Source organism: Salvelinus sp. IW2-2015, linkage group LG1 (genome assembly GCF_002910315.2).
Source record: "Salvelinus sp. IW2-2015 linkage group LG1, ASM291031v2, whole genome shotgun sequence".
In the NCBI taxonomy this organism is placed as follows: Eukaryota; Metazoa; Chordata; class Actinopteri; order Salmoniformes; family Salmonidae; genus Salvelinus; species Salvelinus sp. IW2-2015.
In genome coordinates, this window is record NC_036838.1 from 26,767,243 (window position 1) to 26,793,165 (window position 25,923).

Sequence of the window (25,923 nt, forward strand, 5' to 3'; positions counted from 1 at the left end):
CACCATAGCACGTGATGGTTTTTGTGAACACACTTGAAGAAACTTTTAAAGTTCTTGAAATTTTCCGYATTGACTGACCTTCATGTCTTAAAATAATGATGGACTGTCATTTCTCTTTGATTATTTGACCTGTTCTTGCCATAATATGAACTTGGTATTTTACCAAATAGGGCTATCTTCTGTATACCACCCCTACCTTGTCACAACACAACTGATTGACTCAAACATATTAAGGAAAGAAATTCCACAAATGTACTTTTAACAAGGCACACCTYTTAATTGAAATGCATTCCAGGTGACTACCTCATGAAGCTGGTTTAGAGAATGCCAAGCGTGTGCAAAGATGTCATCAAGGCAAAGGATGGCTACTTTGAAGAATATCAAATATAAAATATATTTTCATTTGTTTAACACGTTTTTGGTTACTACATGATTCCATATGTGTTATTTCATAGTTTTGATGTCTTCTCTATTATTCTACAATGTAGAAAATAGTAAAAATAAAGAAAAACCCTGGAATATATATATATATATATATATATATACACAAAAATATATATATATTTGCTAAACAGGTGAGGCTCAAAACGCATGGCTTTTTTGTTGTTGCCCTGAATGACAGGTCGCCACTGAGCATTTTGTTGAACAATGTATAATATGCGTATCCCATACACAAGACAAATGAAAATGGAAACTACTGGATAAATGTAAAGTTTATGAGGGTAAAGTCAAACTATACAAGTATATTGCGACAGGGCCATAGAGAGGCATGAGTGGGGATGATCCAAAAGGATGTCAKGTTTTATGAAGCTTGGTACTGGACCAGCAAAAAGTCTCACTCTGGTTTTTTATATTGTCATACTTTCTCTCTACATATTTTCCCAATGCAGGCATGCACACACACACCATGTATATTTCAAAAGAGAACAAATAACATATAACAACACTCAAGACACTCGAGTTTAAAGGTCCAATACTGCCACTTTTATCTCAATATCAAATAATTTCTGGGTAACAATTAAGTAGATTACTGTGATTGTTTTTAAAATCACATTTCTGACTGCACGGGGCCTTATTTTTTCCTTGTCACACGTGAGCCATAAAGTAAATGTATGCTATACATTTTAACAGAAAGGAACAGCATACGTATCTGAAAGGAAAGGAACAGCATCTCTTCTCCTGCTGCCTTTCCTTCCTCCCCCTTAACCACCCACTACGCAGACGGATATCAAAGTGAGTTATACAGCCGTAATCAGCACCACGACAGGTAAAAGCAGGCACTATCCAACACAGCCATATGCACAACCGCTAATATCACAGCTTTCAATTAGAATGGCTGTATATCATCCATCTAGTGGCCTTTAATGGRCCGTTGGTCACAGAAAGATGTGAGGAGAAATAAAATACTGATTGTAATTATACAGGCTTTCAGAATCAAAAGTCATACCATGCCTGTATGGAAGAAAGGGGGGCAGGGAAGCTGTATAAGAGGGCTAGGCAACAGAGACAGACAGGGAAGGAAGGGCGGTTTTATATGATAAGCTTTATAAATACGGCCCTGACTGCCAGAGGGAAGGCTTTATAAGAACATGGCTAGGCTAGAGAGACAAACGTAGCTGGAAACAATTCCCAGGTCCATGAGACAGGGGATATAAAAGAAGCACAAAGTGCACTCCCCTTCCATTCCACTACTATGTATTGTACCTTGATTCAAAACCAGGTCGCTGCTTCAACATTGTAGACTGAATGGTACCACAAAGCTAAGTGCTTAAGGTACTGGAACGTTCACTGAGTTGACATGCTGGAAGTGTCTCTCCACTTCTGGCTCCTCCTGACTCAGTCTGAATGATTAATCACATTCCCACACCTGCCATCAGGGTGAGCATTTATCTGCATCGCAAAGGACAGCCACTGTATCCCTCTGTCTCGCTCTCTCACCGTATCGGTGGCTGTCTTTCCGTCACTTTCCTCCTGCCTCCCTCTCAAATAAGAACCTTACATTCATCCACTGATCCACTCAGCATGAGGCCTACATGGTTATACTCATCCCGCTGTAGTAGCTCCTTACAGTAATCTCCTGTGCTCTAGGTTCAGAGCCTGTACTGATGCATCCTTCTCTTTTGGGATCAGTGTATTAGCCTCAAACCTCAACACCCTCTGTGTCCATGATCTAACCCCTACACCCCCTGTCCTCTGCGTCCATGATCTAACCCCTACACCCCCTGTCCTCTGCGTCCATGATCAACCCTTAACCCTTTCCTCTGCGTCCATGATCTAACCCCTACACCCCCTGTCCTCTGTGTCCATGATCTAACCCTACACCCCCCTGTCCTCTGTGTCCATGATCTAACCCCTACACCCCCGTTCTCTGCGTCCATGATCTAACCCCTACACCCCTCCTCTACGTCCATGATCTAACCCCTACCCCCTGTCCTCTAATTACCATATCTAACCCCTACACCCCTTCCTCTGTGTCCATGAATCTAACCCCTACACCCCCAGTCCTGTGTCCATGATCTAACCCCTACAACCCCAGTCCTGTGTCCATGATCTAACCCCTACACCCCTAGTCCTCTGTGTCCACGATCTAACCCCTACACCCCCTGTCCTCTGTGTCCATGATCTAACCACTACACCCCCAGTCCTGTGTCCATGATCTAACCCCTACAACCCCTGTCCCCATCTGATCTTACCTCCACGGGGAACCTCCTGCTGTTGATGCTGTGTTCCGACCCTGCTGATCCGTTACTCTGACCCCAGTGGAACTCTATCTTCTCCGCCTTGAAGCGTCCAGGTAGTCCTGCCCCCCGTACAAAATAGTCATCCTTCAGCAGAACAGCCACTGAGAGAGGGGTGAAAGAGTAAATACAAGTGAGTATTGGGGGTATTGGTAGAGAAATAGGTGCGACTCTCGCTCACAATTAAAAGCTGATGTCTTGTTTTTCCTCAATCAAAAATTCAAAGAACTTGGCTGTCAATAGCCGTCATCAGCTGGAGAGATAGATAGAGATCCACTCCCTTAGAGGGCATGGGGAGGAGAGGTTAAAAGGCAGATACACGTAGAGGGCTAGYAGAGGAAAGAAAGCAGAGAAGAGATACAGTCAGTAAGAGGGATAAGTTGAGGAAAATGTCTTATGTCAATCTGTGATTTGCCTTTCTCTTTGAACGTGCCTCTGTCCATTCTGATTATTGTCCAGATCTGTTATGACCGAGACCAATGMAAAATGCACTTTATATTCGACTTGACTTGTGTGCATAGCAGTACATTCTGTTCAATTTCCTCCTTAAATGAAAGTCTTTTTCGGCTGAAGCCTATTTGAAGCTAGGGGACTCAGGGAGTTGGACACATAAGAGCCTTCTGCGCTGTCATCATTGGCCTTAAAGGTCTCTGATGACATGCTAATTCTCAGTTAAATAGGCTCCATTGCTTCATAAGGCTTTGTTACTGTAGTCGAATTCTTCAACTAGAAACCCTCAGCTGAATGTGAACGCTTTGAACACTTACAGTGACAAATTGAGCTTTGCCCAGAGACTTAAGCCATCAATTAACCCCTGCAACCTCCAATAAACACACGCTTTGTCAAGTCAAGGAGATATCTGTGTTCCATCAAAGGGCTCGGGCTAGCTTGCTGGCTACAGCCTTCTCTGGGCATTCTACATTTAAATACATTATCAACCACAGTTGAATTACCCCAGCACCAATGGTTCACGACTTCATGCAAGAAYACTTGCACATTTCAGAGACAAAACATGTCTTTGCAGTTTGCTTTGAAAGTTAGTTAAAGCTGGTCTTGTTGAAGAATTCCCCCTTCAGGAGTTGGAGTTGTGAAACGTAATCATAAGTAAAGGCTTTGGCTGTGTGTGGTGTAAACACTGAAGCTGCATTTTGTGGTGTTTTCCCGGATGTCTAACCTCCTCCTATTCACGTCTGAGGTCCTGCTGAGTTTGCCTGAGTCACGCAACATCTGGGCCTGTATTCACAAATAGTGAAGTGCTGATCTAGGATCAGTTATGCCTTTTAGATCATAATGAAAAATATTGTGTACACGGGAGTCGTGATCCTAAAACAACACTCCTACGCAGAGAAGCTGTATGAATAGAGGTACTGAAACTCCATTGTGTGAAGAACTCTGACATTTCCCCTGTCTGTCTGTGGTGTGGTAGCTAAGTGAGTGTGCTCTGTGCATATTTAGATGAATCCATAACCCTTGAACATCTCTCCAGCTGACATCATTAGCCAGATTAGGCCCCTGATCCCCCTGTCTGTTAGGATTTAAGGGAGGATTGAACCTAGCCAGGCCCTCCAGATGAAATGCAGCTACAGCCAGGCTTCTTTTAATCACAAATCCAACAGAGGAGGAGAGGAGAGAGGGGTGAGGGGATGAGCATGAGGACAAACAAACCCACATTGATTATAAACACCACAGAGCAGGGGGAACCAGCAGTGTCACGGGGGGAGGGAGGGAGAGCGAGAGAAGAGAGAGAGAGGTAGACGGACAGTATGAATGAGGGGTATAGAGAGAGTGAGACAGATTGTATTCAACCTTTATTTAACTAGGCAAGTCAGTTAAGAACAAATTCTTATTTACAATGACGTCCTACCCCGGACGACGCTGGGCCAATTGTGCGCCGCTCTATGGGACTCAAGAAAAAGTGTGAGAACGTAGAGAGAGAAAGGGTGATGACACACGCAAAGTGTCAAGCGATAGACAGTAATACAATGTGTAGATGGGGACTTGCTGTGTGTAGCGGGCAGAGCTTCCGTGGAGAACTGAGYGGGGATCTGGGTGTACAAACGCAGGCTCGGGTTTGTTAAGCTAAAGAGGTTCAGCACACAAGCTCCACCAAGCACACTGTAAACATACAGGCGCACAGCGGAAAACTGATCCCGCTTCTCTGGCTAGTGTCATGGACAACAGTCATACACACATGCATACACATGCAAAAACACACAGAGGAGAGGAGAGGCCGGCTTTTGGGACTTTGATTAGCCATGCTGCCCTCTCTGTGTTTTGGCACTTCAGCAGTCGAGCTGAGCAGGGCAGGAATAAGATGCTAAGCCAAAAAGACCTTGAATCACAGGCTGTGAAAGACGGGAAGTAAATCCTTGATCAATGCAAATGTCTCCAGTGCCAGCATTTCCTCCTGAATTTGCTTAAGGCTTGCTTGACATTTGCCTGGGAAAGAAATGTTTAGCTGAAGACTTCTGGATGCTGGCCAATCAGCTGCAACTCAAAGCCAAAGTAGGTCAAGGCACCATGCAGGGAAATCGATTAGGATCAACTTTGAAGATCTAGTCCCTTTGTGGTTAATTACAATGTTGGCAGGATCATGCAAGGTGAAGTGTAGCGCTTTCCACTCACAGCCCTGTCAGCCTGTATACGGGTTGAAAGGAGTCAATGTGCTCTGAAAGCAGAGACATTGAGGACAATAATAAATACCATTTTGATGTCATACAGGCAAACCGCGCAACCGTGAGTCACGCACTTCACATTTCCATACTTAAAAACAAATGTCATTTACAGCATCAATGCTTAGAATCGAGAACATTTGCTGCGGAACACACACTTGCATGACTGCATTCTATGTGCACCGAAGTTACAATATGTTTGTCTGAAGTGGCCTTTTGAAAGCCTAACACTGTAAGATCGTATTTTATTACTTAGCTAGCCATGTTGGAAATACAATAAGCTTTCAGATAATGCCCACCTGATCCACATTGAAATTACTTAGGAACTGTACACAGTTTGGAGAGGTGRCCCCCCCCCACTTCGAGACACCAGTTAGACATCTTACTCAAACTCTTGTAATTATTTGTTCCTTATCCTGCACCTACTAACTTCTGTATGAATATTCTGATGTTACTGAATGTATCCAGAGTATTTTTTGATTTTGTTATTGACAAATGCTGAGAAAAGTACAGTAAGTGTAAAATTCACATAAAATCAACAATGTAATGTTTGGATACAGCCTTATGTCAGGTGAACTGTTGTGTCCTCACCTTTGATCTGATAATTACTCCCTAATCTCCAAAGTGTTGTCCTTCAATTGCTACCATGGTCATGAATATGCTTTTTATAGTTCTTCTGTTAGAAACATTTCAATTTGGCCCTATCAACATAGGCCAATTTCCATGTGTGTAAGGGTTTAACACTTTGTAAAGCCATAACCGAACGCTSACTCATCATATCAAATTGTATTGGTCACACACACGTGTTTAGCAGATGTTATTGCGGTTGTAGCGAAATGCTTGTGATCGAACGGTGTATTTATGTCTCCTCTCCGACTGATCTTTTTCTTCCATACCCCCCCCACGTCTTGATCCTTACACATAGTGTGAAGGAGCATTTGAGGATAGCGCCTCAGCCCACCATGCTGAAGAATTAAAAACCCAAGCCCGTTCTACTCCAATAGTTTTGGATGAGTGAAGGAATGCTGACCTGTCTTCTTACCGGAGCATTYAGGAAAACACCCATATCTTTGTCTCGCCCTGCTACGGTAGGTAAAAAAACTGCTCTGTCTGAATGAATGAAGGCCCGCTGACCTGTCTTTCCTGTGTTCTTCATGGAGGTCTTGTTGGATGACTCGGCGTTGAACCCGTTGAGGGTCAGCTCCTGGCACTCCTGAGACACCTTGGCATCCTTGTCTGAGATGTCCACTGGTGATTGGTTCCTCTCCGCACACTCAGGGTATGAGGAGGCCCAGACCCCAGGACTGTGGGTCCCTAGAAGAAGAGAGGAGGGAGAGTCAGTTCTCAGCACTAAGATCTGGGCCTGTATTCAAAATGTACTCAGAGTAGGAGTGCTGATCTAGGTTCAGGTCCCCAACCCATCAGTGTCCATACAGTATAATTTTTAATACAGTCTAATACAGTCATTTTGATGTAAAAGGCTATTCTGATCCCAGATCAGCATTCCTACTCTGAGACACTGGCTATGAAGATGTCACAGTCCCGATACCCATAATGTGCATGAAGCCCATCGAAAATCCAGCTGGTTTTACTACTACACTGCCCAAATGGAGACATGAGAGAGTAAAAACGTTTCCCCCCACCTCTCACTTTGCATTGAGAGAGACGGTAGAACCAGTAGTGAAATCAACTTCCACCCTGCAGCACCTTCCCTGATCCACTGACTGCTCTTCTAATCCTCTCTCTCCCCCACAGCAGAGATCCTACTACAGAATAATCCACTATCGCAGACAGGGATGCTCTTGATCTGTTCACCACTACAATGGGACCAATAGAACTACAGAAGACTGCAAGGACCACAGACAAAGGATCACAGGCAAAGGCAGACTCAAACACTTCTCTCGATTAACTAATCATTTATGAGCCCATTCCCTAAAGGTTAGAGTCAACTTTTCAAGTGGTTCATTAAATAAAAATGTGACTTCCTTTTTACTACCACCCCCAGGGCCCTCCGGACCAGGGCTGGCTTTATGGCATGCTGTGGGATATATATATATAAATATATATATATATATATTTAAATCGGACACAATTGTCTGTTCCTCAATAGACATTCTCCTGGATGACATGAATATTACAGATTTAAAATATCCTACTGCTTCGGCCAGGTCTTAGTCGGACTCCCCACAAACACATGCAGGCAAGTATGCATGCACAAACACACATATACACGCCAGACCTGGGTTCAAATACTATTTAAAATATCTCAATTACTTTCACATATATTCAAAGTAAGTATTCAGATATATTTTATTTGAAAAGACAAGTAGTTACATTTTTTTGTTTTTGGAAATACACTTGGAAATTATTTGAAAATACTCAAATAGACTGAGTCAAATACACATCCATGCATTTAACCCAGAAATGTTCAAATAGTATTTGAATTAAGTATTTGAAAATACTCTGAAATACAATTTGTTAGACTATTTTTTATTTATTTTTGGGCTGTGTATTTTAAACACCAGATAGTTAAATACACATGTACAGTATTTGAACCCAGGTCTGACACACACGCGCACACACACACACACACACACACACACACACACACACACACACACACACACACACACACACACACACACACACACACACTAACTGAGGAGCAATTCACAGCAGTAATGCATTTTTTCAGATTAATTAGTTACCAGTTTCCAGGGCCTTAAATGTACTTTTTGGTCCACAAGCCACTGTAGCATTAATTTAGCTATATATATGATCATACTTGACTATTTTTATTCACAAATGCAAGTGAAAGGCTCACAATTTGGAGCCCCGAACACCCGCCAACGTGGCTGGTGAAATAGACATCGTACCTGCCAAAATCTACCCGCCAAATTGTAGGCCCGGCCAGTTTGATGCTGAAGCAGTAAAATAGACCTAAGTGCTACAGATTTGTCCATTGAGTTAAATTTGGATGAATAGTCTTCTCCCCATTCCACACACCACCTGGAAGTGTGTATTTATTGGCCAGGTCTGGATTCCATGGAAGGGCTGGCGCTAAGTATCTGGGCTGTGCTTCTCACTAATGGCTGCATCAGCAAGCTGGAGTGAAGTCATCAGTCATCGCCTTGTGTCTGTCTGTACCAGTGCCACTCTAATATCTCACACCGTTAAAGAACAGTGTGCACGTGGGGATGTGTGAAACTTACTCCTCAACCTGAAGTGTCCCTACTTGCGCCAGCGAATAGCTAACTATACGTGTGGCACGACTGGTAAGACACTTCAGGAGGGCGGTCACGTTCATATCCCAATACAGACACAGCAAGTATTTACAATAAGTATTTGAGTAGTTAACATCTCCTCGCACTTCAGCCATAGTAATAACAGAAGATGGCCGCTTGCCACTCAACAGGATACTGTTCATATACAGTAGAGAGAGAAAGCAAGCTCAGAGGAAATGTAATGTATTTTCTACTTCTGTAAATAAAACCCTGGCTGTCTCGGTTTGACATATTCCTCTCTCTGCCCTGATCCAGTTAAATATACGAGGTGGAACCACAAATCTAATCCTCTATGAACATATTCTGTTTTCTTCGAAATAACAAACAACCTAATTCCATGCAAACCCATGTTTTCAGGAAGGCAAATAATATAACCACCCCAGATATAAACAAATGAACGACAAAAAGCAATAAAACAATAAGCTCTGAGAGAAAATGCGCCAAAGAAACACAATTACACACATTCAAAATGTAAACGTTTTCTGCTTTCCGGAGCTGTTGCCTTCAGTTCACCTTTCTGGAAAGTAATCCCTTATGAAAAGCTAGCTCAGAGCTTTCCACGTCTATTATTTGTTGGCAACTTATTTTGTAAATAACCTTCTGTAGCTTTATGAAAACAGTTCTGCCCGTAGCCTCAAATCCTGATGCCCCTCCTCATAGACAACAACAACATACATAGTCATCATCGGTGGTGTAAAGTACTTTAGTCAAAATACTTTAGTCCCTTTCAGTATATGTGCTTTTGTATTTATATTGCTGACAACTTTTACTTTAACTTCACTACATTCCTAAAGAAAATAATGTACTTTTTACTTCATAAATGTTCCCTGACACCCAAAATCACTAGTTACATTTTGAATGCATAGCAGGACAGGAAAATGGCCAAATTTACACACTTATCAAGAGAACATCCCTGGTCATCCCTACTGTCTCTGGTTTGCTTAATATAGGGAATTTGCAATGATTTACACTTTTACTTTTGATACTTAAGGATATTTTATTAATTACATAAACTTTTTATACTGAAGTATATTTAAAACCAAATAGTTTTACACAATTAGTATTTTACTGGGTTACTTGAGTTATTTTCTATTAAGGTATCTTTACTTTTACTCAAGTATAACAATTGAGTACTTTTTCCACCACTGGTTATCATGAAATGTTGCAGTATGTTTATGTATCCAACCTCGATCCTACCTAATAATTACATGTATTTTTTCCCACCTCATCTTTACAGAAAGGTAAGACTAATGTTGAGAGCTTTTTTTGTATAAAATTGTATTTTGCATGCATCAGTTCAATGTATTTATTTTCCCCCACTGAATGCAATTTCTTCCCCAGCATGGCAATTAAACAACAACATGATTAAACAATGGGTAAATATATGTTTTCATTACAAGCTACAAAGCTTTTTATTTACCCATATACACAACAGAAATCTAGGCTTTTTGTTTAATTAATAAACGTTGAATATTAATGTACAGTTCCAGTCAAAAGTTTGGACACACCTACTCATTCCAGGGGTTTTCTTTAATTTGACTATTTTCTACATTGTAAAATAATAGTGAAGACATCAAAACTATGAAATAACACATATGGAATCATGTAGTAACCAAAAAAGTGACAACTTTGCACACTCGTGATATTCTCTCAACCAGCTTCACAAGGTAGTCACATGGAATGCATTTCAATTAACAGGTGTGCCTTGTTAAATGTTAATTTGTGGAATTTATTTCCTTGTTAATGCGTTTGAGCCGAACAGTTGTGTTGTGACAAGGTAAGACCTGATGGTGTGGGGGTGCTTTTCTGGTAACACTGTCAGTGATTTATGTAGAATTCAAGGCAAACTTAACCAGAATGGCTACCACAGCATTCTGCAGCGATACGCCATCCCATCTGCTTTGCGCTTAGTGGGACTATCATTTGTTTTTCAACAGGACAATGACCCAACAGACCTCCAGGCTGTGTAAGGGCTTTTTTTGGTTACTACATGATTCCATGTGTTATTTCATAGTTTTGATGTCTTCACTATTATTGTACAATGTAGAAAATAGCAGAAATAAATAAAAACCCTTGAATGAGTAGGTGTGTCCAAACTTTTAACTGGTACTGTATTTATTTGCTTCTTATTTGCTTATCTATTTTTGCTGATAACTGCATATAATACTATACGTTCTTCCAGTCCCTCTGTTTTCTTATGAGGCTGTCTGGCCTTTCCAATCCGCAGGAGTTTGACTCAACTTCATCTGTCAGCAGGAAGCCCCTGCCAGCCCCTGCCACTATCCCCATGTCATCCCAGATCAGCTGGGCCCAGGTCAGTGACATAGAGCCAAACACTGTGAGCTCAGTTTAGCCACAAACACATACCCAGGATGAGAAGCCGATCGGCATCGGATGACTGAACACTGTGTGTGTCAGCCAGACATGCACACACATGCACACACACACACCATGCACACAGTGCACACAGATGGATCCATGTCAGCAACACTGGGGATTGGTGGGAGGGATAGGTTGGACCGTCACATCAGAGAAAATATACTGGCCTAGTGAACAATGTGGACAAAGACGGATGATGTGTCCCGTTGGCCTGAGTGACAGACGTGTTATGGAACGTTAACGACATAGTAGACATTGTAGCTGGTCTTGCATAGCCAGACACCATCATCCCATGGTCGAGGAAAAGCCTGGAAATCCGAGCTAGGACTTTAGTCTAGCATGCATGATTTACTTCACTCACATGAAACAGCCAAACAATGGGTGATAGAGTACATGCCCTGGTAGAAGGATAAAGGAATAGGCCATGTCTTTTCAGGAGTGGCTTTTCCACACCTCACTAACCAGAGCCATTGTCCTACTCTGCACATTTCCCTTGTCCTACTTAACACTGTAGACAGATAATGGAACTCCTTGAGCTAAAAAGGAAAAGTCTAATTCTGGTGAAACATCAAAGAATTTCTCCATTACGTTGGTTAAAGGGGGAGGGACATGTTAAATGAACTCGAAGAGGGGGGAAAAGAGGCAACGAGGCGCATCTGAATGTGAAGATCCTGTTAAACAGTACAATGCCGTTGGCTGAATCGACATGTATTCTTCTCTCACAAGAAAGACGGTAGCTAGCAAACCACTGTTTGTTGAGAGTTGTTGTATTATTCTCTGGTTTATGCCTCAAAGGGAAGAACAGCTTCAAGGCTGTGTGTGTGTGTGTGTGTGTTACAGTTGAGGGTGACTCACTCTCTTCCCTGCATGTCTGTTTGCCAAACACTCGTCTTTGGTAGAACTGGCCGGAAGGAAGTACAATGCCTAAAATATTACTCACTGTACCTGACATTTATTTTTGCTCACTGTTTCTCAAATGGCTAAAATATATTTTGACGCATTTTTTCTTAAAAATACAAAAACGTATCAGTTGAAGTACGTTCTTTCACCATGTCCTAGAAAGAGCTAAACACAAACCCAGATTGACAAACCTCCAATAGTCCCAGTCGGTATTAGATAGAACGTCTCAGGCCTGCCTGCCTATGGGGAAAACAACCTGTGCTTACCTACAGTAGGTTACACCATTGGCACACAGCAAAAACGTGACATTTAAAAAAAGGCACGTCTAAAGGGAAAAGGACTTGTGTATCGAGGCCGTCTCAATCCTCCGCTTAACTAGCGAGCTGATAAAAACGAAAAAGTTATTTTGGGGAGAACAGGGACACGAGAAAGAAAGACGTAACGTGGGTTGATCGGAGCTCCGGTTATCAATCGTCGATAAACAAACCGTACTCTGTGTGGCGGCGGATCGGCACGGCTGTGCTGTGATTGGGTCAGAGACGGTAGGCGATAGTGATGGAGAAGACAGTGATGCAAGCATGGAGCATAGCGGTACAAATAAAGGGGGAGTAGGAAAAAGAAAACGAAAGCGGGAGAGAAAGGGAGTAGGGGTTTGAAGGGGAGTAGGGGTTTGAAGGGGAGTGAGGTCTACGGAGGCGGAAATGAAGAAGAAAAGGAAGTTTGAGGAAAGCAACATAGTTTCCAATGCCAGCGGCAGTTCGGAGGTAGAGAGTGCAGACGAAGGGCAAGATAAGTCTCGAGGGGAGCATAGAGGTGAGCATAAAGTGATTCTGAAGTTTAGGGAGGAAGGGGGAGTTGGGGCGATGAGTCCGATAAGGTTGACAGCTGTGATAAAAGAGTTGATTGGGGAAGTTGTCAACGCTAAAGTATTAAGAGATCGGAGCTTGTTGGTGTTCTGTAAGGACATGGAGCAGAGGGGAAAAGCTCTCAAAGTGAAGCAAATAGGGAAGTGTAAGGTGGTGTCGAGCAGCTGGAATGATCAAGCAGGGAAGCAGTGCATGAAAGGGGTGACAACAGGAGTGCCTGTGAGTGTTAGCATTAAAGAGGTAAGCGACAAATTGAGAGGAGGCGTTCTAGTGAATGTTCAAAGATTGCAAGCAACAATGGGTGGAGTTAGGGTAGATAGCCCACCTATTCTGTTACCCTTCAAGGACAGGGTACTGCCAAATAAAGTAACCATAGGATATATGAGTTAATTTGTTGAGGGCTTATGTACTTTAAGATGTTATAACTGCCAGAGGTTTGGGCATGTGGAAAAAGCCTGTAAAGAGAAAAAGAGGTACGCCAGGTGTGGAGGGGAGCATGAGTATGGGAGATGTGGGGATGGTGTACAACCAAAGTGTTGCATCTCTGGGAGTGCTCATAGTGTGGCATGTGGTGCCACACTATGGGTGTGAGGCAATGAAGCAGGCAGTGGAGGTGCAACAAGTGAGTGTGGAGAGAAGGGTGTCAAGTGAGGGTGGTCCAGGTCCAGGGAGATACAGGTTCCAGGGAGAGATGGGTAGGAGCATCTAGACTGGGGATTAGGGGGCAGGTGGGCGGCGATATGGTATACATAGATAAGAGAAAGCTGGTGACGTTCATAGCAGGAGCTATCAATAGCACTGCTAAAGTTGAGTCTAAAACAGAAAGGATTCAGCTAATTGTGAAAGCGGCTYGGAGACATCTGAGTATGACACTATTGACATGGGAAAAGGTTTGAGTTTATCTCTATCAGCCGAGGCTGAAGTCATGTATTACTGGATTGTAGTTATGGTGGTAGTACTACAATGGAATGCTCAAAGCCTGTTGGCTAATGGGCAGGAGTTCAAGCAGTCCATTGTGCATATGCCATGTAAGCCTGTTGCGATTTGTGCAGGAAACATGCGCTCAATCCGAAACCTGTGTGAGTGTAGGGGGGGGGGGGGGTGGGGGGGGGGGGGGGGGGGGGGGGGGGGGCACCTTCATTAAGCAAGGACTTCCTTACAGGATACTAGGCAAAGGTTTTGAATAGGAATATGTGGTGGTGGAGGTGTTGTTGAGAGGAGGGCTGCTAGAGGTAGTGAACTACTATAATCCTTGTCAGATATTGGACCTGGAAGTGCTGGAGAGGGTGGAGGGCCAGGATAGAAGTAAGGTATTGTGGTGTGGTGATTTTAATAACGGATGGATGGAAATGGCCAAGTGATGGAAAATCTGATAGAAATGATCGGGTGTGCCTGAATGATGGCCGAGGGACCAGGATTGATGTAGCCACAAGGAAAGAGTCTGCCTTGGACCTCAATCTAGTATCTAGTGCGATGGCAGAAATCTGTGAGTGGGAGGTATGGGAGGAGTTGACAGTAGGGAGTGATCATTACCCCAAAATCTGCACAATAGGTCAGAGGGTTGAGGAGGCATCAGTGGATTGAGTAGGTAGGTGGGTGTTTGGAAGGGCAAAATGGGATCAGTTTCAGGAGCTGAGTGAGCAGGTGATGGCTCGGGTGGATATGAGAAGGGATGTGGATAGTATGAATAACTGGGTGAGAACAGCTTTAGTGGGGGCAGCTACTGAGGCTATACCTAAGAGTTCACATAGGAGGAGGAAAGCAGTCCCATGGTGGAAAGAGGAGTGTGGGACAATGGTGAGGAGTAGGAAAATGGCATTTAGAGTACTGAAAAGGAACATGGCATTTAGAGAACTGAAAAGGAACAGGGCATTTAGAGTACTGAAAAGGAACATGGCATTTAGAGTACTGGAAAAGGAACATGGCATTTGAGTACTGAAAAGGAACATGGCATTTAGAGTACTGAAAATGAAACAGGGCATTTAGAGTACTGAAAAGGAACATGGCATTTAGGTACGAAAAGGACATGGCATTTAGAGTACTGAAAAGGCAGCGGGCATTTTGAGTACTGAAAAGGAACAGGGCATTTCGAGTACTGAAAAGGAACAGGGCATTTAGAGTACTGAAAAGGAACAGGGCATTTAGAGTACTGAAAACTTCCAACATCTGATTCAGTATTAGCAGGCGCAGGCCCTGGTGAGGAGAACTATCCATCAGGCAAATAAGTCATGATGGCGTTGGTTCTGTGACACCATTGGAAGGGCGACACCTGTGGGAGAAGTGTGGGGGATGATTAAGAGGATGAGTGGGGTCAAAAGGGAGTGGGATTATCCAGTGTTGACGAGTGGGTAGGATGTGGCAGTAACAGATGAGGAGAAGGCAGAGATGATGGCCAAAGTGTTTGTCTAAGTGCATAGCTTGGCACATTTGTCAGCGGAGGGGCAGAAGGGGAGAGAGAGAATGAGAGAGGAGCACCCTAGAGTGCTGGATAGGAGGGATGTAAATGATGTGTTGAATGCACCATTTACCATGGCAAAGATGAAAAGGGCAATAGGTAAGGCTGGGTTAACTCCACCTGGAAAAGATGAGGTGTGCTACGTTATGTTGGCCCATCTTAGTGATGGGGCACTGGATAAGGTATTGAACAACAGAGTGTGGGAGGAGGAGAAATGACCATGAAGCTGGAAGGAGGCAGTAGTGGTAGCAATCAGGAAGCCAGGGAAGGACCCAACGACGCCAACAAGCTCTCGGCCAATAGCTTTAACATCACATGTATGTAAGATTATAGAACGTAGAATTGCGGAGAGGCTAACTTACTTCCTGGAAAGCAGGGGGCGAGTATCGCCACATCAGAGTGGGTTCAGGAAAGGGAGTGGAATTATGGACCCAGGGCTCTGCTTAGAAGCAGAGGTCAGGAAGGCTCAGGTGAACAAGGAGACAGTTGTAGCTTTCTTTTTTGAGGTGGATAAGGCATATGATATGATGTGGAAGGAGGGGTTGTTAATCAAGCTTGATATTATGGGGGGAGGAGGAAGAATGCACAACTGGATAAATGATTTCCTGTTTGGAAGGTCTATCCAGGTGAGGGTGGGGAAGTCTCTATCAGGCAGATACATGGTGGATAACGGTACACCGCAGGGGAGCGTGATTAGTCCTCTGTTGTTCTCAATCATGATCAATGATGTTTACTCTCAGGTACAGCCGGATATTGGGAAGTCATTATTTGCAGATGATGGGGTCTTATGGAAGAGGGGAAGAAATGTGCCATACATTGTCAGGAAAGTACAGGAAGCAATTGATGAGATGGGCATTAATGTGGGGATTCAGGTTCTCTGTAGAGAAAACACAGACAGTGTTCTTTACCAGGAGGAAGTTGGGAGATGAGGTACGCTTCAGGTTACAGTGCCTTCGGAAATAATTCAGACCCCTTGACATTTCCACATTTTCTTACGTTACAGCCTTATTCTAAAAATGATCAAATGAAACAATTTCCTCAGCAATCTACACACAATACCCCATAATGACAAAGTTAAAAAAAGTTTAAACATTTTAGAAAATGTATTAAAAACCAAAACTGAAATACCTTATTTACATAGGTATTCAGACTGTTTGCTATGAGACTTAAAATTGAGCTCAGGTGCATCCTGCTTCAATTGAGCATCCTTGAGACGTTTTTACAACTTGATTGGAGTCTACCTGTGGTAAATTCAATTGATTGGACATGATTTGGAAAGGCACACACCTGTTTATATAAGGTCCCACAGTTGACAGTGCACGTCAGAGCAAACACCAAGCAACGAGGTCGAAGGAATTGTCCGTAGAGCTCCGAGACAGGATTGTGTCGAGGCACAGATCTGGGGAAGGGTACCAAAAAAATTCTGCAGCATTGTAGGTCCCCAAGAACACAGTGTCCTCCATCATTCTTCACTGGAAGAAGTTTGGAACCAGCAAGACTCTTCCTAGAGCTGGCCGCCCGGCCAAATTGAGCAATCGGGGGAGAAGGGCCTTGGTCAGGGAGGTGACCAAGAAACCTATGGTCACACTAACAGAGTTCTAGAGTTCCTCTGCGGAGATGGGACAACCTTCCAGAAGGACAACCATCTCTATAGCACTCCACCAATCAGACCTTTATGGTAGAGTGGCCAGACGGAAGCCACTCCTCAGTAAAACGCAAATGACAGCCCGCTATGAGTTTGCCAAAAGGCACCTAAAGACTCTCAGACCATGAGAAATAAGATTCTCTGGTCTGGTGAAACCAAGATTAAACTCTTTGGCCTGAATACCAACCGTCACATCTGGAGGAAACATGGCACCGTCCTTATGGTGAAGCATTGTGGTGGCAGCATCATGCTGTGGGGATGTTTTTCAGCAGCATGGACAAGGAGACTAGTCAGGATCGAGGCAATGAAAACCTGCTCTAGAGTGCTCAGGACCTCAGACTGGGGGCGAAGGTTCACCTTCTAACAGGACAACGACCCTAAGCACACAGCTAAGACAATGCAGGATGGGCTTCGGGACTAGTCACTGAATAGCCTTGAGTGGCCCAGCCAGAGCCCGGACTTGATCCCGACCGAACATCTCTGGAGAGACCTGAAAATAGCTGTGCAGCAACGGTCCCCATCCAACCCGACAGAGCTTGAGAGGATTTGCAGAGAAGAATGGGGGAAACTCCCCAAATACAGGTGTGCCAAGCTTGTAGCGTCATACCCAAGAAGACTCGAGGCTGTAATCTCTGCCAAAGGTGCCTCAACAAAGTACTGAGTAAAGGGTCTGAATACCTATGTAAATGTGATATCAGTTTTATTATTTGAAATAAATTAGCAAAAAAATGTAAAAAATAATTTTGCTTTGTCATTATGGGGTAGTGTGTGTAGATTGAGGAGGAAAAAATACAATTTAATCAATGTTAAAATAAGTCTGTAACCTAACAAAATGTGAAAAAGTTAAAGGGTCTGAATACTTTCCAACAGCACTGTATATGGGAGAAACTTGGATAGGGTGGGGTCCTTCAGGTTCCTTGGGYTATACTTTGACACTAGACTGACCTGGGCAGAACACATTGAGAGAGTGGTGGGAAAGTGCAAGAAGGTGCTAAATGTGATGTGTTGTCTGATTGGGAAGGAGTGGGAGGCTAGGTGTTCCTCATAGAGGACAATGTACGTTGCATTAATCCGATCTGCAATAGACTATGGAAGTATAGCGCATGGTTCGGCAGCCTGGACCTCATTGGAACGGCTAGATGTCATACAGGTGCAAGGTCTCAGAATATATAGTGAGGCGTTTTCCCGACATTCCCAGTAGCTGCACTACAGGTGGAGATGGGGGATATGCCATTGCAGATTAGGAGAAGCAGCAGGCAATGAATTATTGGGTGAACTTACAGGGACATGGGGTGTCTCATCCTGCGAAAAGGATTTTATGCTGGAGAAATTTGCCAGGACGGAACACGTGCTTTGGGTGGGTGGGTAATACCCAGGTGAAGGAGATGGGACTGTATAGTCGGTAGCTATTCCTGTGAATCCACCTTGGCTACCCCCGCCTCCAGTAGTTGATTTAGAAGTGCTGGAGAGACTACAGAAAGACAGGGAGGATGTTGATCCATCTGGTTTGTTTAAGAGACGTCTGGATACTGTGTATTAGGATTTTGTGGCCGTTTACAAAGATGGTTCAAAAGATCCAAGGACAGGACGTACTTGGTCAGCATTTGTAGTGCAGGAATGTGGGGTGGAAGTGAGGAAACGTATTACAGATCATTTGGCTGCATATGCGGCGGAACTGATGGCCACACTCTTGACTTGCAGTGGGTGGAGGAAGTCAAGACTAGTTATTTGCTCTGATTCATGTGCAGTGTTGATGCGTCTGCAGTCCTTTTCCTAACGTAGCAGACAAGACCTGCTTTATGATGTACTAGACAGATTGGTATACAGATAAGATTTACTTTGGTCTCAGCCCATGTGGGGTTGGAGGGGAATGAGGCAGTTTATGTACTGGCTAAACAAGCACTTAGTAGTGGGGATGTTGATGTTGTAGTTTAAATGAGCAAGGCAGAGGAAAAAAGCCTGATATGAACAGTGATGATGCAGAGACGGCAGGAGCAGTGGAATAGAGATACTAAGGGCAGGCATTTATTTCAAGTACAGAGGAAAGTCGGCAAGGGGGGGATGGCAGGAAGGGACAGAAGAGAGGAGGCCATTTTTACAAGATTAAGGATGGAACACAACCGGTTTTATAAGATTTTAAATGTGATAGGAAAGCATCCAACCGGAAAGTGTGATTATTGCCAGGAAACAGAGACTGCGGAGCATGTATTGCTAGAGTGTGGGCAGTATCAGAGGGAAAGAGAGAGGCTGAGATCCACAGTGCATTAGGAATGTATTCAAACCCCTTGACTTTTTAAACATTTTGTTATTCTAAAATGTATTATATCGTTTTTTCCCTCATCAATCTACACACAATACCGCATAATGGCAAACCAAAAACAGGTTTTTAAAACATTTTTGCAAATGTATAAAAAAAAAAAAAAACGGAAATATTAAATTTACATTGGTATTCATACCCTTTATAAGCTTGGCACATCTGTATTTTGTGAGTTTCTCCCATTCTTCTCTGCAGATCCTCTCAAGCTCTGTCAGGTTGGATGGGGAGCGTCGCTGCACAGCTATTTTTAGGTCTCTCCAGAGATGTTAGATCAGGTTCAAGTCCGGGCTCTGGCTGGGCCACTCAAGGCTATTCAGAGACGTGTCCCGAAGCCACTCCTGTGTTGCCCTGGCTGTGTGCTTAGAGTCGTTGTCCTGTTGGAAGGTGAACCTTCGCAGGACGCGCAGGATGTACTTCAGACACCCGACAAGGCCAATATCCCTGTCAATGGCAGGAGAAAGAGACGCAGGTAGAGGACACAAGGCGGGGTGCCTTGTAAGGATCCGCCGACAGCGAATGGGAAATCTGCCTTTACCATCAAAATTACTTGTCAACGTACAATTATTGGACAATAAAATAGACAAGGTACGATCCCAAATATCCTACCAACAGGACATCAAAAACTGTAATATCTTGTGTTTCACCGAATCGTGGCTGAATGACGACATGGATAACATTAAGCTGGTGGGATATATGCTGCACCGGCTAGATAGAACAGCAAATTCCGGTCAGACGAGGGGGGGCGGTATGTGTATATTTGTGAAGAACAGGTGGTGCGCGAAATCTAAGGAAGTCTCTAGATTTGGCTTGCCTGAAGTAGAGTATCTCATGATAAGCTGTAGACCACACTATTCTCCAAACCACACTATTCGCAAAGAGAGTTTTCATCTATATTTTTCATGGCTGTTTATTTACCACCACAAACAGATGCTGGCACTAAGACCACCCTCAGTCAGCTGTATAAGAAAATAAGCAAAAAACGCACACTCAGAGGCGGCACTCCTAGTGGCCGGGGACTTTAATGCAGAAAAACTGAAATCAGTCTAACCTAATTTCTATCAGCATGTTAAATGTGCAACCAGAGGGGGAAAAAAACTCTATACCACCTTTACACCACACACAGACACGCATACAAAGCTCTCCATCGCCCTCCATTTAGCAAATCTGACCATAATTCCATCTTCCTGATTCCTGCTTAAAAGCAAAAACTAAAGCAGGAAGCACCAGTGACTCGGTCAATAAAGAAGTGGTCAGATGACGCAGATGCTAAGCTACAGGACTGTTTTGCTAGCACAGACTGGAAAATGTTCCGGGATTCCTCCAATGGCATTGAGGAGTACACCACATTAGTCACCGGCTTCATCAATAAGTGCATCGATTAAGTAGTCCCCACAGTGACTGTACATACATACCCCAACCAGAATCCATGGATTACAGGCAACATCCGCACTGAGCTAAAGGGCAGAGCTGCCGCCTTCCAAGATGGGACTCTAACCTGGAAGCTTATAAGAAATCTTGCTACGCCCTCAGACGAACCATCAAACAGGCAAACCACCAATACAGGACTAAGATTGAATCGTACTACACCGGCTCCGATGCTCCCCGGATGTGGCAGGGCCTGCAAACTATTACAGACTACAGAGGGAAGAACAGCTGCCAGATGCCCATTGACACGAGCTAAATCACTTCTATGCCCGCTTCGAGGCAAGCAACACTGAGGCATGCATGAGAGCATCAGCTGTTCCGGACGACTTTGTGATCACGCTCTCTGTAGCCAACGTGAATAAGATCTTTAAACAGGTCAACATTCACAAGGCCGCTGGGCCAGATGGATTACCAGGACGTGTGCTCCGGGCATGTGCTGACCAACTGGCAGGTGTCTTCACTGACATTTTCAACTTGTCCCTGATTGAGTCCCGCAGCACTCAAGTCCGTAGCCATGAAGTGTTTTGAAAGGCTGGTCATGGCTCACATCAACACCATTATCCCAGAAACCCTAGACCCACTCCAATTTGCATACCGCTCAAACAGATCCACAGATGATGCAATCTGTATTGCACTCCACACTGCCCTTTCACACCTGGACAAAAGGAACACCTACGTGAGAATGCTATTTATTGACTAAAGATCAGCGTTCAACACCATAGTGCCCTCAAAGCTCATCACTAAGCTAAGGTTCCTGGGACTAAACACCTCCCTCTGCAACTGGATCCTGGACTTCCTGACGGGCCGCCCCCAGGTGGTYAGGGTAGGTAYCAACACATCTYCCACACTGATCCTCAATACTGGAGCCCCACGACTGCATGGCCAGGCACGACTACAACACTATCATTAAGTTTGCAGACGACACAACAGTGGTAGGTCTGATCACTGACAACGACGAGACAGCCCATAGGGAGGAGATCAGAGACCTGGCTGGGTGGTGCCAGAATAACAACCTATCCCTCAACGTAATCAAGACAAAGGAGATGGTTGTGGACTACAGGAAAAGGAGGACTGAGCACGCCCCCAATCTCATCGACGGGGCTGGAGTGGAGCAGGTTGAGAGCTTCAAGTTCCTTGGTGTCCACATCACCAACAAACTAGAATGTTCTAAACACACAAAGACAGTCGTGAAGAGGGCACAACAAAGCCTATTCCCCCTCAGGAAACTAAAAAGATTTGGCATGAGTCCTCAGATCCTCAAAATGTTCTACAGCTGCAACATCAAGAGCATCCTGAATGGCTGCATCACTGCCTGGTACGGAAACTGCTCAGCCTCCGACCGCAAGGCAATACAGAGGGTAGTGCGTACGGCCCAGTACATCAATGGGGCTAAGCTGCCTGCCATCCAGGACCTCTATACCAGGCGGTGTCAGAGGAAGGCACTAAAAATTGTCAAAGACTCCTGCCACCACAGTCATAGACTGTTCTCTCTGCTACCGCACGGCAGGTGGTACCGGAGCGCCAAGTCTAGGACCAAAAGGCTTCTCAACAGCTTTTACCCCCAAGCCTTAAGACTCCTGAACAGATAATCAAATGGCAATGCATTGTGTCTGGGTGGTTTGAGCCCTGAATACTGATTGGCTGAAAGTCATGGTATATCAGACCGTATGATAAAAATATCTATTTTTACTGTTATAGTTACATTGGTAACCAGTTTATAACAGCAATAAGGCACCTCAGCGTTTGTGGTATATAGACAATATACCACAGCTAAGGGCTGTGTCCAGGCACTCCGCGTTGCGTCGTGTTTAAGAACAGCCCTTATCCGTGGAATATTGGCCATATACCACACTTTCTCGGGCCTTATTGCTTAAGTATAGCTCTATCTCTATTCAAGTTCTAGGTTAGATCTGTGTCTCTATTCCAGTTCCATGTTAGAACTCCATCTCTATTCCAGTTCTAACTCTGTCTCCATAGCTGCGGGAAGTAGGGGTGCTGAGGGTGATGTATCATCCCCTTATAAATAAAACATTCCAACAAAATTTGTGAACTAGACCTTTATTACTCCTGAATGAGGAGAGAAAAATACTCCCCCAACCCAAAACATCTTCCTGCGGCGGCGATGTCTGTCTTTATTCCAGTTCAAAGTACTGTAGGAACTGTCTCTATTCCAGTTCTATGTTAGAACTCTGTCTCTATAGGTCGTTATCAATAAAATGTCACGATAGCGTTCGATTTGCCAGCTGTGGGGCAATGAGACCCCAAGCTCCGCTAAAACCATTGACAACCATGTGCCGTTTTCAAGGGATTCTTAAATAAATGTTAAAACTACTTGGTTTTAATATCATCACCTCTGGAAGAGCAGAGTCAGAACTACACATTTCTGATAATTCCACATTTAGATCTGTCATCAGAGTAATACAGCAATCAGTAAACGTCAATGGATCATGTATTTTCAGATAGGTGAGGGTAGCCTMACCCAGGCACTTGGCATGCAGCTAGCTAGCTAAAGTAAACAATGTGTCATTTGGCTTGCTTCATCAGAGATTAGGCTTTTGGAAAGAGCTTGACATTATCCTGGTAAAGTTCTCAGTCGTACTACTGTCATCACCCGTATAGATGGCAAGCAAATCAAACAATGTTTTGATATAGCCATCTAGTTTACACCCTAAATGTTAGCTTGTTAACTGGCCTTATTGACATGATCTGTTATTAGCTAGCTAGCTAGCCAATTTGACGCGGTCCATCAATCAATGCAGCCTATCATATCTTTCAGCAGCAATCATGATTAAACACTATTTAAAAACAATGTTGAAGAGGGGATCATGTTTAGCCAACTGTACAAAGTTTCTACCGGTAGGTTGCAAAGTAAACATTTATCAGCCAACAGTAACGTTACATCTGCAAATGCGCCCCCTTCTGCTGCTTGACAGGCAGACCCCACAAAGGATAATACATTAACCTAAACCACTCATACTTGTCAGGTATAATTCACTTTTAAATCACTCAAATATCCAATTAATGGTGGCCAATATTGAGAGACAGCGTGAGGCTACCCTCACGTATCTGAAATTACATGATCAGTTGACGTTTACTGATCATGAAAAGCTGTAGGCCCATAACTCTGATGATAGAGCTAAATGTGCACAATTGTTTTGCGTGGAATAATCGGGAATGTGTAGTTCTGAACATTTATTTAGCAATCCCTTGAAAACAGCACACAGTTGTCAAGGGATTTAGCACAGTTGCGGGTCTTCTTGCCRCCCAGCAGGCAAGCCGAACGCTCTGCACCTTATTGTGACGTTTTATTGATAACTGACAACGACCTATTCCAGTTCCATGTAGGAACTTTCTCTATTGCCTTCTGATACTGTACCATGTTTACCCAACATCCCGTTCATCCAGCAGGAGATAAACATTAACTGCTGGTTAGTGCCAATACAAAAAACATATATATATGTGTAATAAACCCAACGCTGTAACCACTCAAATACAAATTTCACGCGTGCCCATTTTGTCCAAGCACAACTAGCAACAGGGTCTAATCTTGTGTTAATTTCCCATTCAGAAATAGATTACATTCCATTTACCAGCGCTGATATAATGTGGGTCTTTCAAAGGAACAGCGAAAGGGAGGAACGGAGCTGGGATCAGATAACTGAGGGTTCCGGAGAAGTCGATTAATCCTTCTCAATGTCATCCATCAGGCTGACTATAATCCTGGTGTCTGGCCCTGCCTCTGCCTGCCAGTGATTGGAGGGAAGGACAATTTACCCTTTGGGAAGAAAGACTATAGTAAAGAGGGCTTGGGTGTGRAACATCTAACCAAGCAGCAATAAACCCAGTCAAGCCAACTGAACCATCCGCCTCAAAAGATCATATAGTGAAAGATGGACTGTAGACTAGTTCAGGGTAGTACTGCCACTATGGGGCTTCTATCAGAATGCAATGAGGAAGCCAAATGCGAAGATTATGTCTCATAGTGGCAGTGCTACCCTAAACTAGCCTACAGTCCATCATTCACTGTATAAGGGGTTCCCCTTCCAGCATTGGGGAACATRCTGATGCCKCTCCCCCCGCATGAGCACACGTGCCACGTCTATTTCTATGGGCACATGTACTGTTCATGACACAAAATGTTCACACCCCTCTTGATGGTGGAGAGAATTTTGCAGGTTAAAGCTTATTACCTGCAATTCTACACATTTTGTCATGGGGTGCAACGAAAATGTTGSAGTTATATAGCAAATTGTATTGCAATTCTACACATTTTGCCATGTCTAATGTGTATTCATGTGATATTTGAGTGACACAAAATGTACAACAATGTCTATGGGCTAAAAAACCTTCATATAAAAACGGTAGTGAACATGGGCTAGTTGATCTGGACATTTCTGACACGTTGGTATGCAATGACTAACACGACAAGAGGAACTGATGATGCACTGCCCAATTTCGAAATTGCACCTGCGAAATTGCACCTGCGTTCTACTATTACAACTTTCAAGAGTAAGTTTAAAACCGGACTGAGTTCCTTTAAAAAAACAAAAAACGAATTATACTGCACTATATGGCCCTTTGAGCTGACCGGTTGACTTGTCTTGAATTAGTTGATTGCAGGTTGGTTTGATGTCTCACAGGATATGGATGACAGAAGGTGTGAGGGAGAAGGGAGGGGGCATTAGCAGTGACATCTCCCTTCTCCACAAAGACAGTCCAGTGACATCAGCACCACAGGAGTCCACCAGCATACTGCACTTCATGGAATTCTACAAGTGCTGATGCTAAGTTCACACCAAAGTATCATATGGGTCTAGTTTTTGTCATTAAATCTCTTTCACTCTATAGTTGAACTTGTGTCATTAATCACTGTGCTTGGTCTTCTCGCCTTCAAATCAGGTTATTCTGTCTTTCCCATGGCAACTAGTCAATTAGCAGGAGCCACAGAGATAGAGAGAGTCTGTTACATATTGCAATTTCATCTCCATTTTGGAGCAGTTTCAACCTCTGCATCTCCTGATAGACAGCGAAACAAGAAATAGACGTTTTAACAAAATAGCTGTTTCATATTAATTAACATCATTTTGAGGCGCCAAGGACTTCGATCTGACTCTGGCCTTGGATTAAGATTTACGTCAACGCTGAAGAACTGTGAGGTGGTTCTGGAATGGCAGAGAAGTGTCAAGTCAAAAGTCAATGAGAGAGAAAATGAGGAACTAGGGATTGGCTTTTGTGTGAAACT

General features: G+C 43.8%; 1 protein-coding gene across 3 annotated transcripts in view; it reads right to left on the reverse strand.

Annotated features, from left to right (window-relative positions):
- Positions 1–25,923, reverse strand: part of LOC111963820 (receptor-type tyrosine-protein phosphatase gamma-like) — a 276,403-nt gene that overhangs the window by 87,672 nt on the left and 162,808 nt on the right. For all 3 annotated transcript variants that reach the window (XM_070443523.1, XM_023987365.2, XM_070443527.1), the window contains exons 3-4: positions 6,545–6,724; positions 2,694–2,842 (exon numbers count right to left, since the gene is read on the reverse strand). In XM_070443523.1, coding sequence (XP_070299624.1) covers positions 2,694–2,842; positions 6,545–6,724 — 329 coding nt within the window. The remainder of the gene's footprint in view (positions 1–2,693; positions 2,843–6,544; positions 6,725–25,923) is intronic.